General features: G+C 38.2%; 1 protein-coding gene across 5 annotated transcripts in view; it reads right to left on the reverse strand.

The window, feature by feature from the left end:
- The window catches only part of kifap3a (kinesin-associated protein 3a), a 202,386-nt gene that overhangs the window by 53,405 nt on the left and 125,997 nt on the right, over nucleotides 1-22,984 (reverse strand). For 4 of the 5 annotated variants that reach the window (XM_048602252.1, XM_048602254.1, XM_020527062.2 and 1 more), the window contains 4 exons: nucleotides 20,586-20,686; nucleotides 15,875-15,983; nucleotides 10,336-10,448; nucleotides 6,257-6,422 (listed from right to left, as the gene is read on the reverse strand). In XM_048602252.1, coding sequence (XP_048458209.1) covers nucleotides 6,257-6,422; nucleotides 10,336-10,448; nucleotides 15,875-15,983; nucleotides 20,586-20,686 — 489 coding nt within the window. The remainder of the gene's footprint in view (nucleotides 1-6,256; nucleotides 6,423-10,335; nucleotides 10,449-15,874; nucleotides 15,984-20,585; nucleotides 20,687-22,984) is intronic. The other variant, XM_048602255.1, reaches the window with a different exon arrangement.

Consider the following 22,984-nt stretch of genomic DNA (forward strand, 5'->3'; position numbering starts at 1 on the left):
CTGTGTTCATCCAGCTCTGCACCTTGTTGTCTCGTGTTCAAGAGGGTGTTGGATGTTTACTTGAACAGAAACAATACACAAGGATATTAAGAAAAGGCAGGAGATTGATACTAAGCCATTCATTTAGTGAGCCAGTGCAGGCACACTGGAGTGAATTGCCTCCTTCTGTGCTGTGACACTATTTCAATTCTATGATAGAGGGAAGCTCTGGCTAAGGTCCAGAACAAACAAAAAAGTGACAGGAAAAAGAAAAGTGGAAAAAAGGCAAGCTTAGAGAGGAAACATTTGTTTCTATCTCACACTTTATTTTATCACTATGCATAATCTATCTGCCTGAGAAATACTGAGTGTATGATGGCAACTCTATTCCTTCCTCTTAATCTTCTCTGCAGCAAGAGCGAGCAATAGAAACCAACTAGGACCACACAAGCATCCTAGCATCCATAGCAGAAATGAAAATGTTCTATAGTGTAAGAAAGAGAGAACACTGCAGAATTCAAGTATCACAGCTTGGCTTGCAGTAGCTATCTAATCTTTAAGTCAGAAAGGTGTACTTTCAAATTCATTTTCTGCGACTTGAGCAGACAATGTCATGTAATTTTACACCGCAATACTGAATGCTTTACTAGTGAAAGGGCTGCTTTATGTACAGTATGTTAAATCACATGTCTAATCAGATAAACAAAAATTCTCACAGTACGACTCAAAGAACAACGGAACTTTCCAACATTCTCATTCAACCATTACCACAAACAGATGAACTGGTGTTTTGCATATTTTGTGCTTCATAACATTTTAACATGCTCAAATTGGTTGCCAAGTGATCACAGATAACAATATGCCTGAAATTTACAAGTGCTTTGCTGACATTGTAAGTATATAAAATAGATATATTCATAGAAATATTCATTTTCTGTCTTCTGCCCCAGGAACATTCACAGCAAAGTAAGCTAATAACATCTAAAAATGATTACAATGGTCTGAGATCCACAGAAGAGAAGAGAGAAAACAGATGAAGAGTCACCAGATTCAAAACATGAACTCTGATGTTCTTCCCCTCACAGATGCCACAAAACCCGCAGAGTTTTGCCAGTAATTTGTTTTTGTTTCAGATTTCCAGAAACGGCAGTTCTTTGGTTTATTGAAGACAAAAGCATACACTGTTTACAAGTTAAGGAGTCCTTGATTTGAGAAAGTTGAGCCTGAGAACACAGTTGTTTAGTTGCTGTCTTCAATTATTAGTTGTGAAATTTGCAGAATTCTTGAGTTGTTATTGGATGCTTGTTTCTCCAATTGTTTTTCACCAATGCTAGCTTTCAAGATGATGGAAGGAAAACGACAAGGCAGAAACTTCCAATATCAGCTGTTACGAATCTGTTTTCTTTCTCTTTCTCTGTTGCTCTACCAAGCAGCTACTGAAATAAGTAGTATTTGTTTATTCCCAAGACTGGCTCCTTTGTCTTTAAGCTGAGAGTTTCAGGCAATTCTTTCATGTCCAATACATGCAACTTCTCATGTAAGTGTAATTACAACAGGAGATGCAAGTTTCTTGACACCTTATTTTCAGTCCATGAAGTTCTCAGGGGAAAAAAAAAATCAATTGATGGAATTTGAAAGTTAATGGTCCATACTTCAACACTATCACAAGAGTATAGAGGTACACCATTTTCCATAAATTGGGCTGCCAGACGTTTCTGTAAAACCTCTAATACGACCTTATAAGTAATCTCTAGCTATCAAATGTTCAACCAGATTGGTTTTCTGCTTTTATTTCCATCATGGTCACATCTCTTTTAAATTGAAGATCAAGCCAACACCCATCAAATACACTTAAAATAATTAAAACATTTCCTCCCTCAGCAAGAAAAAGACACTGGAGGAATTTACACTTGTTACTGTTGCATAAATAAATTCATCTGAAGGTATTTGATTTTAACAATACGTTTCACTTAAATGTGAAAGTAAAGCATTAATGAGATTAAGACATAGCTGCTAGACTGAGTCTGCAGCAGGTGGTGAGGGAACCAACAAGAGGGAAAAAACATACTGGAACTCATCCTTACTAATCTGCCAGCTGCAGTTGCATTTGTCCTTGGTAGTATTGTAAACGTGACCATCGCACAGTCCTTGAGGAGACGAAGTCCTGCCTTCACATTGAGAACAACCTCCAACATGTTATGTGGCACTATCACTGTGTTGAATGGGACAGACTTCGCACAGATCTAGCAACTCAAGACTGGGCATCCATGAGGTGCTGTAGGCCATCAACAGCAGCAGAATTGTACTCCAGCACAATCTGTAACCTCATGGCCCGGCATATCCCCCACTCATTACCATTACCATGAAGCCAGGGGGATCAACACTGGTTCAATGAAGAGTGCAGGAGGGCATGCCAGGAGCAGCATCAGGTATACCTGAATGAGGTATCAACCTGGTGAAGCCACCAAACAGGACTACTTGCATGCCATACAGCGAAAGCAGCAAGCAATAGACAGAGCTAAGCAATTCCAGAACCAAAACAGATGTAAGCTCTGCGGTCCTGCCACATCCGGTCACGAATGGTGATGGACAATTAAACAACTCACCGGAGGAGGAGGAGGCGGCTCCACAAATATCCCCATCCTCAATGATGGAAGAGCCCAGCACATCAGTGCAAAAGATAAGGCTGAAACTTTTGCAGCAATCTTCAGCCAGAAGTTTGAGTGAATGATCCATCTCAGCCTCCTCCAGTGGTCCTCAGCATTACAGATACCAGTCTTCAGCCAATTCGATTCACTCCACGTAATATCAAGAAACGGTTGGAAACACTGGATACTGCAAAGGCTACAGGCTCTGACAACATTCCAGCAAAAGTACTGAACACTTGCGCTCCAGAACATGCCACTCCCCAAGCCAAGCTGTTCCGGTACAGTTACAACACTGATATCTACCCGACAACGTGGAAAATTACACAAAAAGCAGGACAAATCCAACCCGGCCAATTACTGCCCCAGTCTACTCTCGATCATCAGTAAAGTGATGGAAGTTGTCATCAACAGTACTATCAAGCAGAACCTGCTCATAAATAACCTGCAGTGACACCCAGTTCGGGTTCCACCAGGGCCACTCAGCTCCTGATCTCATTACAGCCTTGGTTCAAACATGGACAAAAAAGCTGAATTCTAGAGGTGAGGTGAGTGTGATAGCCCTTGATATCAAGGTTGCATTCAACCCAGTGTGGAATCAAGCAACCCTAGCAAAACTGGAATCAATGGGTATTGGGGGCAAACGCTCTGGTGGTTGGAGTCATACCTGGCACACAGGAAGATGGTCGTGGTTGTGGGAGGTCAATCATCTCAGCTCTAGGACATCTGTGCAGGAGTTCCTCAGGGTAGCGTCCTAGGCCCAACCATCTTTTCAGCTGCTTCATCAATGACCTTCCTTCCATCATAAGGTCAGAAGTGGGAATGTTCGCCGATGATTGCGCAATGTTCAGCGCCATTCGTGACTCCTCAGATACTGAAGCAGTCCATGTTCACATGCAACAAGATCTGGACAAGGCTTGGGCTGACAAATAGCGAGTGACATTCACGCCACACAAATGCCATCACCAGTAAGAGACAGACAATCTAACACTTCCCCTTGACATTCAATTGTTACCATCGCTGAATCCCCCATTATCAACATCCTGGAAGTTACCACTGACCAGAAACTCAACTGGACTCACCACATTAACACAGTGGCTACAAAAGCAGGCCAGAAGCTAGGAATACTGCAGCGAGTAACTCACCTCCTGACTCCTCAAAACCTATTTGCCATCTACAAGGCACAAGTCAGGAGTGTGATGGAGTATTCCCCACTTGCCTGGATGAATGCAGCCCTAACAACACTCAAGAAGCTTGACACCATCCAGGACAAAGCAGCCCGCTTGACTGGCATAACATCCACAAGCATTCACTCCCTCCAACATCTACGCTCAGTACCTGCAGTGTGCACTGCAGAAATTCACCAAAGATCCTCAGACAGCATCTTCCAAACCCACGACCACTTCCATCTGGAAGGACAAGGGCAGCAGACATATGGAAACAGCACCACCTCCAAGTTCCCCTCCAAGTCACTCACCGTCCTGACTTGGAAATATATCGCCGTTCCTTCACTGTTGCTGGGTCAAAATCCTGGAATTCCCTCCCTAATAGCATTGTGGGTCAACCTACAGCAGGAGGACTGCAGCGGTTCAAGGCGGCAGCTCACCACCACCTTCAAGGGTAACTAGGGATGGGCAAGAAATGCTGGCCAGACAGCAATGCCCACATCCCACAAGTGAATAGAAAAAAAAAGAACTTACAGAATAGGCAGTAGAAAATGAAATGAAAACAGAATAAATTGAACAGTTGCTCTGAGCAGAAATTAAATATGACAGAAAGCTTTGAGAATATGACCACTTTGGAAGGAAAATTCTGACAAATTACAGAATTACTAATAATTATTAATCAAAAGAAAATATAAGCACAACTACAAAACTCTCATGTTGGAACAAAAAATGTTCAGTTGACCAACCTGCATTGGGTGTTACAGTGCTAGATTTATTTCTTTTTACTGAAAGAGTCATATTGTAGGAAGCATCACTGCAATTGACAGAATGCCTGTCGACCTTCATCATGACTACTTTATTAGTACAGAAATAAGCCGGTTGTCATCATTGAGTAATCTAAAATATATCAAAGATAACAATGCATCAACTTGGAAAAGGGTGAAGAATTCTTAATAACAGATTAAGACACCTGGTTAAGCATTGATAAAGAAAGCAGTTCTGAGATACCTCCTAGTGGATAAGCATAGTCCAAATCTTGAAAGAGACCACGAATCAAGTCCATCAGACAGACAAGTTATTTGTGATCAAAGACTAAGGATTAGATGTATCAAATTCCACCTTTTTAAAAAAAACTATCCTAACCGAAGTCGAGAATTAAAAACTTTGTCCTTTTGTGAAGGAAACTAAATTAGAAGCCTTGATGAGGATACCTGGTAACGAATAAGGGACCAAAAAAAAAAAAAGAGGTAAATACCAAGAGTATGGAAAACAATTCCATTTTTAATTAGTGTTTCATTTTTTTAAGGGAATGTCATCAGTATGGTTTCCTTGTCCCTTCTGTATACCTTTAACTCTTTTCAAAATTTGTCAACACTACTAATTATGACTGTACACTTTACTAGAAAAATCATGACCATGACCCCACAAAGACATTCCTCACTACAGCTCCAAATGGATGATCCTGCTGTTGTTGCTGCTCCAGTTCCAGGAGATGAAGACGACTGTCCAATGGAAGGGATTTTTGATCTTGCAGTAGTCCATCGAGGAGAGAGTTATGGGCAGCAAAGACTTGGTGTGACATAAAATACAGGCAGAGATTTGGATGAGCTGATAATTAATGGAAGGTAGAAGGTGGGAGGCTAGCCTGGACAGCATTTTACAAGTTAAGTCTGGAGATACCAAAGGCATAGATAGATGAAGGTTTCAGTAATAGACAAACTTAGGTAGGGCCACATAATAACACATTATGGGCATGGAAGAAGGCAGTCTTCACAATGGAGAAAACATAGTCTTGAAGTTCAACTTGAGGTTGAAAAGAATGTGCAAAAAGTTCAGTTTGGCTCGAGACCAGACCTAATGGAGGGGTATGGAATTAGTAGCAATGGAGCATAGTAATTTTTGACCCCCTTGAGAAATTCATACTTAACTGTAGCAAATATAAATTCAAATGCAACAATGAAACAAAGACAATGGAGGAATTGAGACAAATCACACAGAGGAAAGACATGGATGCTGTCAGTGTACACATGAAATTTGGGATCCATGTCTGTGGATGATGCACCTTGAACTAGCTTGTAGATAAGAAAAAGCAGGTGGCCATGAAATAGAGGTTCAATAGCCAGACGTTTAGTAGTGATACACATGGAGGAGGAGCTGGGTCTCATGGACAATATGAGCTTGAGATCATACGAGGGAAGCCACAGAAATACCCAGGCTCAGGACTTGGACAAGAGGAGTCTAAGAGGTTCAGCTTTGTAGGAAAGAGAAAGGAAAGAGTGACTTATTTATTTAATCAAATGAAATTATAAACTTTTCTTTTGCTTTTTGCGATGTTGAATACCCAATGGGTCCAAAATCACAGTTACGCAACTTCAAAAGTGTGTTTTGCAATCAGTAAACCCTTTAACTAAATTTTACAGCAATGTTTTTGCCTAGTAGTCAATGTAATCCACTCCTTCAACAAACCTGGTTTCAATTTATCCTTAAGGAATGGAACCAAGTTGTACTCCTTCAGAACAAGCTCCCAGTCTAAATCTGGAATTGTAAGATTAGCAAGTGTTCCAAGGCACTCTATAACAAATTCTTCCGATTCATTACTATTGATCTGAGCTGCCAAGTCCCCAACGTAATCCTGAAAGACAGTAAAATATTCATGCTTTATTTTACTTTGACCTTGAATGTGTACAATTATACATTAAAAAATTAAAATGCAATGCTATGCGAGGAACCTTGCTTGATATCAGATTTTGGCAATTCATGCTTTTAAATAATCAATTTGCAATAAATACAGTGCATCATTATTCAAAGGATTTTTTTCCCAAAGCTGTATTAGTAATTAGGAATGTAAGTAAATGTTTTAAAAAGTACATGTTCATTAAAATTATTTCAGTTAACTACTTAAATGTTAACAGTTGTGTCTACTAAAATTAAAATACTGATGCAATTCTTTTAACATTGTAGTTTAAATTATATTCACGGAAGATGAAAAAACGCAATGGGTAAATTTACAGAAACTATAGAAATGTCTTACGTAATTTCCTCAAATATGACTAAAGCCTTCCCAAAAGAAATTTCAATCTTCCACGGCATTCTTTCCAATCTTTTTTAAATGTTAAATTTTTTTAAATGCAATATATTAGTGGCAGTATCAACACTAATGGATTGATGGCTTACTACTTTATACTCCTAGTCAAAATAGGAATTCATGCTCAATACCCAAAAGCCAGTTTTACAAGCAAAAATGAGTCATAGATTTAATGGTGCTAAACAAAAGATATTTTAAAAAATGATGTTTTTAAACTATACCACCACTGGGAAGTATTATTAAGAAGTAGCATCACAATAATTTTATCTCAGCATCTGTAAACACACTTTTCACAGCCTCTGTCTAGTACTCAAATCTACCTGAAACAAAAATAGAAACTGAAGAAACTCAGCAGGTCTGGCAGCAGCTGTGGGAAGAAAGTCGAATGAACATTCTGAGTCTGATGACTCTTCATAAGAACTGTTAGTAGCTTAGAAGAACTGAAATTTATGCTGAAGCTGAAGTTGGGGGAGTGGGGAGGAAATGGTGAGAAAGAAGGGGAGAGGTGAACAGATGGGTGGAGATGGATCCAAGATAGAGAGAGATGTATGAAAGCAGTATGTAAACAAGGAGATAATAGATAGCATCGCAGTACAGAAGTGTGCTGAACAAGAGATAATAAGCACTAAGAGTGAGAAAATGGGTTAGCTGTGCTGAATGCGACCCATACAATATTGTAATGGACCTAGAATGTGGGACGAACGACTGCGTTAAAAGCAACCCATCTCATAACAGGACTGTGTGAGGTGGGTAAACAAAACGGAAAGGCTCTAAGCTTATTGAATTCAGCGTTGAGTTCTAGAGGCTGAAGAGACCCCAAGCATAATATGAGATGGTGCTCTCTGAACTTGAGTCATGAGTGGTCATTAAATTCTTGCATGAATACAAAAAGAGGAAGCCTCTCAAAAAGAGAAAAGGAACAGGCAGAAATGTGTAACACTACCAGTAATTTTCAAAAAATTACCACTGCTTGGAGTTGCCAGCATTCAATTAGGAAATAGAAGCAACCTTAATTTATAAATCTGTTGCTACTGTAGCCTAGAGGTTCTAATCTGTAAAACAATTTAATGGTTCTAATAACAATTTTAATTGTTATGGTTTATGGTCTACACGAAGTTCAAGTTGAGGATTAATGTTAAACATTCCCTGCCAGGGTCAGCTTTTAGGATGCATTCTGGAACTCATTCTTTTAATTTGTTCTCCATTAACTGAATTAATGCATAATAGAATCCTACTGCGAAAGGACGCAACTGGGATATTCAGGTATCAGTACTGAGTCTTCAAATATATTGGATGCTCTTCTTCAACAGTCATAAATGAATCGAGTAATTGCTAAAACTAAAATATAAAATTGCCCAAAGAGATTGGATATCAGATGGCAAGTAAATTAATCAGGTTTAATGCAACTGTTGTGAATTATCGAACGAGTACCTGTCTTTGGTATTTACGACTTAAAATGAATCATTGATTCCCACAGAAGCTCACGTTAAAACTGGAGATGAGCTCCATCAGACATTTCATGCCCAGAAAAACAATGTACAAGTTGAAGTAATGTACTATGTCACTAGCTTAAACAACTTACAAAACCATACATCAATAAATAGCAAAGACACAGTATGCAGTTAGGTAGAGAGATTGTAGGAACTGCAGATGCTGGAGAATCTGAGATAACAAGGTGTAGAGCTGGATGAACACAGCAGGCCAAGCAGCAGAGGAGCTTTCAGACATTTTCTGAAGAAGGGTCTAGGCCTGAAACGTCAGCTGTCCTGCTCCTCCGATGCTGCTTGGCCTGCTGTGTTCATCCAGCTCTACACCTTGTTATCTCTTTATGCAGTTAGGTAGGCAGTTCAAGACCTTTCTCAACAGAAAACAGCTTTAAAACGTTAAGTTGAAATGGCGCATATTTCCCTAAATGCCATTCATAAATAATACATTTTTCTATGTTTGCCTTTCAGTGAGAGGGGGAATTAATAAGTGTTTAATAAAGTTACTAATAAAGAATTAATAGTTTTAATTAGTACACTTGTATGCCAACTGATCACAATTGTTTACCGGTAGCTAAAATCTATTCACTTGCAATAAACAGTAGTTTTTCTTAAGTACATAAGCCAGGTCTGTGCTTTCTGTCAATCTGGAAAACAGGCAAATTTGGATGTCTCGCGCACTTTTTAAAATCTTTAGCTTTTGTGATGACTTTGGCAAGAGTGGGACTGGAGTTCCTGTGTGCTACCCTTCTGCGGTATGGCACCTGCACTGAGGTAATGAGCTCCACCTGATGATGATTGGTTGGTTGGTTGGTTGATTCTGGTAGTTCTGGACTTCAGTTGCTACCTGTACCAACTAATGTCTGCCACTAGATGGTGCCTGGTTAATTAAAACTTATTCAATTGGATGAAGTTTGCACATATTAACAGTTTTTACATTTATCTTGTATTTCCCCATGATTTTATTAAGTATCGCCTGATGGAATTAGATTTCACAGTTTAAACTGTTCCCTCAGAATATAAGAGGTTTATTGTCACTATTAACAAGGGTCATATCAATTACCAAACTTAATTTCATGTGGCAAGTTAATGGACAAGTAATGTGTAAATCCAGCAAATTCTTAAAATTTATAGAGTGGCTAAGAGAAAGATCCTGCATGAAGCTTCAGTGGACTGGCATAAATCATGTAATAAATTCCATAGATGCACAGCGCATGGGGTATCCCTTCTGAACTTGCTGGCTGATTTGTATGTTAACAATGGTATACATCATTAACATGCTTCAAAGATACTATATCAGATTCTATAACTACAAACAAGCAACATCTGTCCTCCAAGGACAGGTTACTAAATTGGGAAAACTTATTTTTAGTTTAATTTCACTAAGAGAACACTATCGAATTCAAAATAAAACAAATCATAAAAGGTAAATATATTCTGCAGCCTAGTTTATTGGGAACCCCATCTTTCTCCACGAACACCCCGTAACACATTCGTGCATGCGCACTCTCACCCAGTCACCAATCCCTCATAACAAACCAAAGAACTGTGACTGCTGAAGGGGGGTCACTGGATCCGAAGCATTGGCTCTGCTTTCTTTCCAACTACCCCTCAAGTTCGTCCTAATTATCAACGCAATCCCCAATAATGCAAAGAATGAAATAGATCAAAAGACAATGGTATTTACCAGCACTACTGTTAATTAAATAGACCATTACCCTGTAAGAGACAGGAGACAATATCAAGTCATCAAGAATTTGTACCCGTATGCTAAAATACTGGGTTTAAAACAACAGCATGACTGAAGCAAGTGCTGCTAAATTAGTTCTTTTCTTAAAAAAAATTACAAACAAGACTGAGTCACAGCAACCATCATGTGTATTCGATTTAAAGGCATAAGAACACACCCAAAAAAACACAAAAGCTTACAAGAACTGATCCTAATTTCTCCAGATAAATCATTTTGCAGTACTTACAATGAAAAGGTTTTTGGTTTGACCCTCATGTTGAGAAACGTTCCTGATCATTTTCATCAGTAGTGAATCTTTGAATTTGAAGGCTCGTTTCATTAACATTTTCAGGCCATTTCCTAAAAGATATAATGTTCACCATCAGCCATACTGAGTCAATTATCTCAGCAACATAATAAGATTAGACATACAATCATTTAGCACTATTGATTAACTATGCTTCATGTCAATTATTTTGCAGGGCAACTAAACAGGAATAACTCAAACTCAAATCAAAGGATTACAAATGTTAATTCCATCAATTTTAAAATGTCTGTTAGTAAAAACAGAAGCTAGCATGGAAACATTTTAAAAATATGAAGTTACTTGAAATGGAATATCATATTTGTCTATAAATGAAATTCCATACTGATTCCATCTAATAGTATCAAATTAGCAAATATCACAAACACAAAGTATACTGTGAAGGAATAGATAGGACTCCACTATATTAAAGAAATACAAACAAGGAAGATTTCAAGTTATCCATAGATTATTTGTTCAGAGGGAGTCTATTACTGATGGCTGTACCGCCATGCAGTATTTTGCTAGAACATGTTCTCGTATGTTTAAATATAATTCACAGCAAGATATGCCATAAGCTCATAGAAAGGTCACAACCAGTAACTGAACTCTAAGCTTTGGAGATCTAAGTAATATTTGCAATGCTGTTTTGCATTTTTTGTGTTGTATTCAATCTCAAGATAGGTCTCCTTGCCACTAAGGCCAGCCAACAGCATCTTTGTCTCATGTGCTCCAAAACTCTCATTGATGTGTTATTTTCAGACCTGACCATCCCAATGTATTCTTGCCTTGTCTTCCTACTTCTAACCTCCACAAACATTGGATTCAAAAGTGCTGCCATCCTTAACAGGCACTTATCTCTCATTGCCTTTAATTTACAACATTTATTCTGGTTTAGAAATCTATCACGGACCTCACCCCTTCCTATCTCTGCAAACTCCCTCAGCCTCAGCATCACATCCAAGCCTCAAACATGACCTCGAAATACTAATACAACATGTAAATTCAATTGAAGATTGGTACAATTCAGGATTAAAGACTGAATTCAATTTCTTTCCTTCTGGTCAAAATATTTGACCTTTGGAAACCCAACAACAAACGGATTATTCAATTAAAAAAATTTGCATTAATATCTAATTTTGTGCCAATGATATTGTTACTACTTTCTAATTACAATAAATTAGTCATTCTGCAAATTCTTTAGGTAAAGATATTATCTATTCATGTTCTAAGTGGGTACAATTCAGGTTCTGGTAATTCAGATGAAAGTAAGGAAAATGAGAAAAGGAAATTAAGGTTATGCTGAACAACCAAGAAATTCCAATATTCATCACCAATTGCATAATTTCTATGAAAAAAACCAGACTTGACTTTCATTTTCTGATACGTGTTGTAAGAAGAAAGAAAAGCTATGACAAGCCACGAGAATTGCAAAACAAACAGAGGTACAAAATTTTCAAAAACAAAATAATTATTTATAAATAAGTAACTCCTAATAAGAATGTATTCGACAATTCATTTTGTTATGTTTAAAATTTAAGAATCTATTTACAACAAAAGCAAGAACGGTCATCATCCTTTCTGAATCACTGTGTACATATGTACCTTGCAATGGTAAAGTCATTGTAGGGCTCTTAAAGAGACACAACTGGTGATGAGGTTAACCTGAAGGTCACCATACCTCAGACAAGGGTTGAGGTTGGGAAGGCAGAACCTTCACTGTAACCCCAACCAGTGTGGGAATTGAACGCACACTTAGCATCACTCTACAATGCAAACCAGCCGTCCAGCCAAATGGGATAACCAATCCCCATGTGCCTTGTCCATATACAGTAAGCCCTCACTTAAATTTGCAGTTGCATTCCCGAAAAATTATACTTTTTAATAAAACAACTCTAAGCATATTACATTTTTCTATTGAAGCCAAGGTGTAGATATGTACTGGAGAACCTTCTCGGCAGAAGAAAAAACATTAAACACGGCTCCATGCAAGTTTCAATTTTTTACATCGCTAAATTCCTATATTGGTAAACAAAATAACTTTTAAGTTAAAGTAACAGGGTAACTTTTAATTTAAAAGTACATCAGTCTTGCTGCTAATCCTGCTCCCTGACCTCAAGCTTGGTTTCCTTTCACAAAACCTACTTGACTCTGCCTGTCCCGCTTTAACCTCTTTCAGAATTGAGTCCAGCAATATCCCTATGAAGATATTACGTTAACTGGACAGTAAACGTCCTGGTTTCCATCTCCTCCCTTCCTTGAGGAGAAATCACATTCGCTATTTTTGCATCTGTTGAGAAGTTTCTAGAATCTAGGGAATTTAAACCAACGCATCTCTCTCTGGAGCTACCTCTTTTAAGACTCTAAAAGAAAGTTCATCAGGTCCTGGGTAAACTGCAACTTTTACGTGCAATAATTATCACAATATCCTTTTTTTGGCAGTTCTAATTGTTTTAATTCCTCCCTTCCTTTCACCCCTGGATTCGCAATTTTTAGGATGCTGTTTATCCTTCAGTGAAGACAGATGAAATTCATCCATCATTCCCCCATTTTCTGTCCTCAGTTCCCTAGATTCACTCGAGAACTAACTCTCAAGTTATTTACAAAATTAGTTCTCGCTTGCAACACTCAAGACAAAAGAAATGGAAAAAGTCAATTCTACAGGGCATCAAATTTTATGCCCACTGGAAAGCCAGCCAGAGGACCATGTTACCTCGTTGGATAAAGCCTGCCAAATTACAAGCTATTCAGGCAATTAACAGGCTATTGGTGGACCTGCCATGGGATCAGGACCCTGGGGAAGTCCCACCCTGCAAGAGTTACAGCTAACAGCAGCACCACTGGCTGCTTCAGAAAATACAGCCTACCAGAATCCCTGGATAGCAGAGCAACCCAGGCAAGGTAAGTGATGGCAAGAGGGATTTCACAGGGTCTTGAATTGGGGAGGTGTAGGAGTTCGAAGCCAGAGGGGGGGCTCTCAGTGGCCTCCACCACTCCACCAACCCAACGAATGGCTCTGAACAATGAAGCCCACACTTCTAGGGAGACCAGAAGCATCCTGCACAGGTTTTCTTGTAATGCTCCACACAAAGTAACAGATCTGACTATGTCTTGTATAGTGTCAGCAAAGTCCCCAAATAACAACAGGATGAGATGGCCATCCATAGTCCTTCCCACCATGGGCCTAATGGGGGTTGAAGTGGGAAGGCAGTGGGGTTCCCATCTGCTAGCATCCCATCTATTTAAATACCCTACCCCGACTGTATCATTGAGAATGAGAAGGATATAAAATACCACCCAAAATATGAAATCCAACTCAAGTCCATAACTTCAATCATTTAATAAACAAATAGTCACTTTGTAGTATAGTAGGTGAATATTGCTAAAAGAATATGCTGTCAATGTTTTGTCTCGATCAGCTAGATAGAATTACAAGAATACTAAATTTTAAAGGGAACACAATACTTTCTGCACAAGAAGAGTTCACCAATTGGTTAGCAAGTGGAAACGGATTAATCAAGGCATTACCATGACAAATACAGCAGGAAAAGATATAAATTTACCTTTGAAATGGAGCAGTCTAATGAGTTCCCTTTCCTTCAAATACTAGTTCAGAAATCTACAAATGATTTCATTCTGTTGTCAATTGCGAGCCTAACTTCGTGATCCTTACAGTTCCACACATTGTAAAACTGGCCTTATCAGCAACTTCACAAATTGGGTCCAAGCCATTTGCTCACTGTGCAAGACTAAGATGGAAATAGGGTGCATCAAAGCTTTTCTCTGGAATAATTGCCACCCTGATCAGATCACTGCTATATTTAAATTATGTAAACTTGTGAATGGATCCAAGGCACCCACTTTAAATTCTGAAAATTGCCATATCTATCTCAGATTACCCTGGAAGAGTAAGGTGTCCCAACAGTCTTAGGAACATGTCAAGTTACCATCTCATATTGTGACTATGCACTAGCAATACAAATTGTATTCTCTGCTAACAGAATTCTGCTGCCAAACCAAAAAGACATATGGCTACCACACCAGTGAATAATGTGGTCCAAGAGTCTCCAGCACGGCGTGATGTCAGCTATGTAGGCTATATATCCTACACCTTCTTGGTGGATTGTTTTTGACTGCTCATCATAGGCGACAGATAGAGTAATAACAGTACTGAACTAGCCTGTGCTTATGAATCTCAAAATGTAGTTTACAACATAAGATGCATTTTGACAATTTGAAAACATTTAGTAAACAATACAAACTGTACCATGAGTTACACAAGCAAACTATTTAAGGTCATTGTTTGGGCCTGCAATGTATCTCACATGTTTGCTAGAAGCTACACATACCCATACAAAGGCAAATAAAGACTACTTGTATGCATTCTGCCTTTCTCATTTAAACAAAAGCGAAGGGAACAATTATTCCTTGATGCATTCTCCCTAGCAACATCTTGACAAGATTGACTTGACTGGTTTCAATTTAAACAAAAGGAAAGGGGTTAACAACATGCTCCCTGGTGCATTCTCTGTGCCAATGCCTCAACAAGAGTTAACTTGCCAATCAACCAGTACTGTCTCCTCGTGCACTATATATACATTGCTGTTCCTTCTGAAATATTGTATTCTTGTAATTCTATACTGATGACTGCAAAACAAAAATTCTGACAGCGTGTCTCTTTTTAATAGTTACGAAGGTAGAATGAAAGATTTGCAGACTCCTAGCAAATGTGATGTGGGTTACTAGATTTTACATCAGTTAGACTAACGAGAAAGGTTATATTCAGATTATTCTATTACATCACAAATTTAAAATACTTTATACAATTAATAGGCAGGGACAACTTATACCTAAGTGATCAAAATCCTAAAATCTCAAATCACAGCACGAGTCTGAAGGCGACACCGTGTGTAGATTGAATAATGAATTCTGCAGCAAGTCAGTATCAGACTGGGCACAATAGCCCAGAACATGTGATTCTGTTAGTTAAGAGTCATAGGACAAGTTACTGCATTTTGAATCCGTGAACATTTGGTATTTTAACGTCATAGATGGAAACACACTCATTTCCAATAAATTAAAATATAACATTCCTTTAATGTCAAAAGTGTGTGTGAACACTAGTAAGCCTTACTTGATACCGTACCATGTTTACACATGTGACATCATTTCAAAGGATTGTCTCAACTATGATTCAAATCATAGTATTCTAAGAATCAGCTTGTTTTTTTTTTGGCAGTGGTGGGGTGTCCTAATTATATTATCATTTCACCATTGGATTTTAAACATTTTCATTGTGGCATAAAAGTAGTATAATGGCACCCTCAATCTAATTCTAATATCACATTCACTTAAAAATCACAATTATAAATAAAAGTTGCCAGAAGTAGAAACTAAATCTAAGGTTATACTCACTCTAACCAGAGTTTAAAAATTAGGATTCTGTCACACTTTAAGCATCAGATTTCAGATAAATTCTTACCTTCACAGATCAGCTGTGCATTTCTTTTGTTAGAAGCTAGGTTAATACAAAAGGATATTAATTCCATATCAATGTGCTCCTCTGCACATTCAAACAACATCTTCATTAACTGGCAATAGAACAGCACACAAATATATCAATTTCTGCAATTACTCTTCAATGTTCAAACATTACTGCAGCTCTTGGCTGTTCACATATATTCACAGCTGTTTCCTTTTAAGAAACCAAGAAATAAATCACATGATTGGTATCACCTTTTCAGACAAACTGCAATTCTCCAAAACATTGTAGTTTGATAGCTGTTCAATGATAATGTTAAGCTAACCTATTCACTGGGAAAACTGATTGGATCAATTAGCTGCCACTTCAAACCTGCCTGATATTACACCCCAATAACTTAAAAATACAACAGGGAATGCATCAAAATTGGGAAGCTAAGACGGAGGTAAAATTTCCTTTTTGAAGTCTCAATTAGTTGAACTTTTAAACATGATGAAGTCAATGAAGTTTCACTCTTATTATAGTCATTGTTGAATTTGACAGCATCATTGTATCCCTTTTCAAGTAGGCTCTGGAGGGCACCGTGACAGCAGATTGATGATCTATTTGAGTGGTATAGGGCGCTAATCAGGTTGGGAGTTGTAAATAAGAGACATCAGATAACTTGACTGCCTGAATCGTTCCTAGAAATCCAGTGGATAAGCTCTGTATGATGTTGAGTCTCAGACCAGAAATATCCATATTCAACACCAGGTCAGTACCAAGTTAAAAGGATCTCCACAATAATATTAGTACTGCAAATGGCATTAGCATGACTGCAAAGTGCACAATTATGCAAGTTGAAAGAAATATAATGAGCCATGGCTTTAAGGCCTTCCATTGTCAACTAGCCTCGTAACATATGCTGCCTGAGCTCATTTGTGAAAACTGCACAAGTTTCTGCCAGTGTCAGAAAAGTCACACCTTAGTAAGGGCAAGAGATTTAAGGAGGAAACAGAATAAAGGAGAATAGACTTTAAGAAAGGAAAATAGACTTTAAAGATGCAGTGTAATTAAGTATGAAAAATTCAGGGCAAATGGAATGAGTACTGAATCAAGTCACAATATTTTTCCAAAAAATTACTTCTGATGCAAAATTTGACTGCCAGATTACATACTTTGAAACGCAAGTCCATTTCAACATCAAATGGTGCATATCGTTCAATTCACAACTGAGGTCAAATATGGTACAGCACTACTTATACTTCAGTAATTACTACAAATCCAAGTCTGCAGCTGAAGTGTTATTACGGTTTCAAAACTTCATTGCTTATTCAAAAATTAACTGCAGCTTCGTCACAGCACTAAGCTGATTATAGCTTAAGCAAGTATACCTCTCTTAAATGTGCTTACTGTCACCAGTCCTTTTTTTTTAAAAACAGGAAGATACTTAGATGTTGAATCTATCGTGAAGAAGCGGTGGTGTTCCTTCAGACAATTCCCATATTGAGTATCAGATACCATAGTCCCAGGCTAAAATCACTGTGTCTAGACTCTCTGGCACCTGCCTTCACTTATTTACCAGCAACCAGAGGCCTCCTCCATACTCTCCACATCTACACACCTTCCCCTTTAACATCTTTGAATGATTACAGCAAAAAACTTGCTTTCCTCTAGAATCACTATCTTGACCAATGAGTCCCAAACTCACTTTGATTCGATCAAGCTGCTTATGAAATTCGGCAGATAATGACTTCAAAGAGCAAACAGCACTATATGAAAAGGACCTCTGGTAGCATTCCATTAGTGTAAGAAAAAAATGAAAGATCAAAGGGGACTTATCAAAACAATGGCTATTAAAAAAATTGTAAAGCAAGGAAGCAGAATATTCCATGGCAAAACTGCTTTTACTTTGCATTATTACATCAGTGTAAACAACTATGTGAGACAGGAGGCATTTGGAGTGGGTTTGGTTGGTGGGGGGTGGCAGCACATGAGGAAGTTTGGTGCTTGAAAAAGTAAGTGCTTTTCTGACCTTTAATGAAAAGAAGTTGTCCAAGAGAAAGAACTGGAGAGCAGTAGCTATGGAGACTGGACTCTGGAAGTATTAACTAGGTGAGCAGGTACGTGTGTGTTAGTTGAATTTGAAGTTTCATTTCTCTCAACGAATGAGGGAGCAGTTTAACGGATACTGGGTAGATACAAACTGTATCAACTTTGTACCTTAATTATTTAAGCCACTTGCTTTAACCATGGAAAATTTGCAATCTCATGGTCAGCTATATCTTCCATTTTACATTATCACCAACCAGGTGATGAAATCTTGGTGAGACCGCATCTGGAATACTGTGTATAGTACAAGTCTCCTTATTCTATGTAAATGCAATGGAAAGAGTTCAGAGAAAGTTCGTCAGACTAATATCTAGAAAGGATGGATTGTCTTGTGAGGAAAGGTTAGATAGGCTAGGCTTGTATATGCTGGAGTTTAGAACAGGAAAAAGTGGCTTCAGTTAAATTTAAAATCTCAAGGAGTCCTGACAGGGTGGACGTGGAAAGGAGAATCTAGAGGAGGGCTTCCCAAATACTAGGTTGTTACCAGAGTCAGGTTGCCAGACGGGATTTTGGGGTCACGTGCTCCTAAGCAGCAATGGCCGCTGTCCAGCTCAGACAGATTTCCCTTAAAATGCTCACAATTCATTTATTTATTTTTACAGGCAGCCTGTCTAATCGACTGTTCACAGAGGCCTGATTCCTGCTGTGTGAAATGGTTGGTGTTCATTCTGTCTGCCTTTTCATCACCTGGCCCACAAGATAGAACCCTTCCTATTCATGTACCCATCCAGATCCTTTTAAATTCAGTCACTGTACCAGCCACCACCACTTCCTCTGGCAGCTCATTCCTTACACGTACCACCCTGTGTAAAAATGTTGCTCCTGAGATCTATTTTATATCTTACCTCTCCCGCCTTACACCTATGCTCTCCACCTTTTGACTCCCTTACCCTGGGAAAAAGACTTTGGATATTTCACCCTAGCTATGCCCCTCATGATTTTATAAACCTCTAGAAGGTCACTCCTCAGCCTCCGATGCTCCAGGGAAAATAGCCCCAGCCTATTCAGCCTCTTCCAATAGCTCAAATCCTCCAACCCTGGCAACATCCTTGAAAATCTCTTCTGAACCCTTTAATGTTTAACAAAAACTAGAATTGTACGCAGTATTCCAGAAGTGGCCTGACCAATGTCCTGTACCATGACATCCCAACTCCTATACTCAATGCACTGACCAATAAAAACAAGCATACCAAATGCCTTCTTCACTACCCTTCCAACCTGTGATTCCACTTTCAAGGAACAACAAACCTGCCCTCCCCAAGATCCTACCATTAAGTCTATATGTCCTGCCCTGATTTGCCTTACCAAAAATGCAACAATTTCAACAACAATTGAACAACAGTATATTTACACTGAGTTAAATAAAAGTTAAACTATAATAATTGGACAGAATAATACAATAAACTTTGCAGTATTATTTGTGATATTTAATTTTTGCCTGTTTAAACAAAGTTTTCCAATCAGGAAAAACAAGGGTCCTACACCAACCTCTGGAAAATTCCACAACAAACCTTCCTCCAATCCCACAAAAATTCATTGATCATTATAACCTGTTTTATATCAATCAGCCAATTTATATCCACCTAGTCAGTGAGTTATACTGAAAAGTTAACTATTTTTCTGTTTCCATGGATGCTGCCAGATCTGCTGCTTGTAAAAGGTTTCAAAAAAAGAAAAAAAAAAGAAAAATAGGCCAGCCAATCCCTCAGGACCACTGACCTAATCCAGTATGTGTCAGAGAGAAGGGACTCTGAGCGTGTTAATGGAAAGTTGTTAATGCTCTGCAGGCTTTATGACAGAGAGTAACCAGTCAGGGTCATGAGCATGTTTTGGTTCGGGGATAATCAGGGATTGATATTGGTTTAGGAAATGCAGAGATTAGAAATTTTTGAGCAGTTTTGGACAAAACCCGATAGTGGTCAGAAGCACAATACAGGAGCACAGGACAATGCAGCGAATAAGTTACCTTTGTAGAACGTTTGCTTGTGCAACTGCCAGATCAAAAACATTTATTTAAAATTTGCATAATATTAATAGACAGAGAAAGTCAAAGCTTTGATTCTGAGGGTATTCATATTAAACTTCACAATTGACAGGAAAGAACTGGGAACAATCAGTTGTGCTGAACTGAAAGATTTGAGATAGATGGATATTTTCTCTGGGTGTGAAACTGCGAAGTGATGGTGCTGGGGAATTGATGAGATTTTGTTTCACTGTTTTAAAATCTTTTAAACTTGTCTTATAATTAGATAGATTGGGTTTTTTTGTAAAATAAACTTCACTTTGATTGTTGATGAAAATCTGTAACCTTGGTTTTTTTTGGGTGCTTTTGAACACAATGTTATATATCAAAATAACACATGATCTATCAAGCCAGGTTTGATTCTGGAATCTGACTTGTCTAGTAGTAACATCAGCTGGATCATTAGAAGGTAGATTGGAAGAAATACACAGAGATCATTCACATAATGTACGAATATATTTACCTTTAGTCATATTTTTGAAATGATCCTGGTGTATATTTTAATAGGATTATTTTCCATGATCCATTAGTTAAAGTACTAATCTGAGGCTCATTTAGTTGGTCTTATGGTGGTTATGGTTAAGAAGCTATTTTTACCTGTGGAATGCAATCAGTGTACGCAAACATGGATTTGAAGCGATCATCCATGGTGACATGGTACAGAATACACATCACTATTTGTCTATGGCTTTCAATTCCTGGAAAAGAAGAGGAAACACAATGATGTTGTCAACCACATCAAAATCTCAGACATTTCCCTCTTGCAAGTACACTTTCCAACACAAACATTAAAGAGCTTGAAAATCCTCTGAAAAGTTTCTATTTTAACTCCTGTACTCTTAGCAGAGATTTGATTCATGTTTATTTACAATACCTAGTGTACAGCATCCAGTTCTAGACATCCTACAAAAATTTCATGGCTGATATTTGGTTCATGATTAAGAGATCACATCTACGTATATTCATTGCACATCAAATCTAGTCTGTTGTATACTTATGGATAATGCATTCTCCCTGTGTTTGTGTTGTATAAACAGGAATGTTATGCCTCAGCAGTCAGATATGGAGTTAAAAAAAAGTGTTCAGTTCTTGTCACAGCACCTGAGGAAAAATATACTTTTCTTCAAGAGGATGCAGAACAAATTCACCAGATTTCTAAAACAATTAAAATGATGAGGAACACGTACATCAAAAAAAATGCATTCTCTTGTGTACTAGAAATCAATGGAGTCATGTAGTTAAGGTGTTTAAAGGATTCCAACCACATTAGAAACTATCATTTGGTGGAAGTGATGTTACCTTCAAATTAGAGTTGGGTTATTCACAGGTGATGTCAGGATGCACTTCTTCTTAAACCAGGTAGTGAAAATTTGGGAATTCTAACTGTCCACCCTTCTTGGCCCAATCTCAACAAACCTCACCACATGCCCAAAAGAAGAGTTGCTGAGGCCAGGACAGTTGAAACTTCCAGAAATGATACGGACAAGATTTTTTATAGGTAAGACAATTGAATGATGTGGAATAAAAGCAATGATCAGAATTAAGATACAAATTAGCCATGATCCAAGCGCATGATGGAACAATTGGTCTATTCACCAATACAACAACTTATATTTATAAGAATAACACTATAAAACACCAAGAACATCGCAGGAGCATTATAAACAAAATATGAGCCATGTAAGGTGGTCTCAAGTCAAACAGCCAAATGGACAGTCTTAAAGGGTGAAAAGAAAGGGAGAGACAGAGTGGTGCCAAGAGACACAAGTTACATCCGAGGCAACTGAAGGATACAGACACCAATGATTGAGCGATGAAAATCAGAGATGTTCAAGAGGCCCAGATTAGAGTGCAGACATCTTGGAGGGTTTGGGACTGGAAAAGATGACAAGAGGTAAGGAGGCATGGGACCATAGTGGGTTGAAAATAAGGTTGAGAATTTTAAAATTCAGAAACAGAGATACATCTTCCCTGAATGGAAACTGGTGCTTGTTAAGATAGATTGCACAGTTTAATGACCTCAAGTTTAGAGGGGATAAAATGTGATAGACCAAGCATGATTGCATTGAAAAGGTCGTAATAAAGACATGAAAGAAGATTTCAGCATGAAATGCAGAAACAAGAGCAAAGTCAGGCAATGTTATAGATGGAAATTGATGACCATTGTATAGGTGCAAAAATGACGTTAGAAGCTTGGGGTCAAATGCGACACTAAATTTGCAAACACAGTAGACACATCTCTTTATTTCGATCAATCAAATACATATCTGACCTTTCAATAAGAAATGTCTGCCTGTCTTTAGTTTTATACTTTGCTTTTTCAGTCTCTATGTTGCATTACCAAACTTGACATTTTTCCTTTGAAACAGCATTTTGGTTTGGTAACAGGGAAGTAAATTACCTGCAGTTTCAGGTTCAAGGGGTCTCTGCTTACAGTCATTTTGTTTTATAAATAACTACTGCAATAATTCAATGTATTAAAACTTGATCTTATTTAACATGGCTGAAAAGTTATGTTTGCTCTGTCCAAAGGAAATCAAGTGCTGTTTCCTAAAATGATACTCTGCATATGAAGTATTAGCAGGTTATTGAGTATACAGATGGGTACATAATGGCCCACAGTTCATGGCCAGTAGCAATGGTGCTCACCCCAGCTTCAAAAAATGATCTCTGCAGCATGGATTTTTGCCTTTTCTGGTATTTGTTTGAATCTGGTGGCAATCCAAGGGTATCACCAATTATCTAACAGCAGTAATGTCATCAAGCAGGGTAAGCAGCATTTCATGCACAGCAAACCAAGTAAGGCAGGCTGCCAATCATGTAATTGCCACGTCTAGATGATTCAAAGTGCACACATGCACAAAGAGAGTAACGTTATTCATAAGCAGCAGAAAGCAGTAGACTTCAGGGGGATTAGGTAAATAGTTAATTATTGAGCAGAACACAGCAACAACAGTCTAGCTCTTCAGAAAATCTTATCGAATCATTTATATACT

This window comes from Rhincodon typus, chromosome 10 (assembly GCF_021869965.1).
Source record: "Rhincodon typus isolate 14 chromosome 10, sRhiTyp1.1, whole genome shotgun sequence".
Classification (NCBI taxonomy): domain Eukaryota; kingdom Metazoa; phylum Chordata; class Chondrichthyes; order Orectolobiformes; family Rhincodontidae; genus Rhincodon; species Rhincodon typus.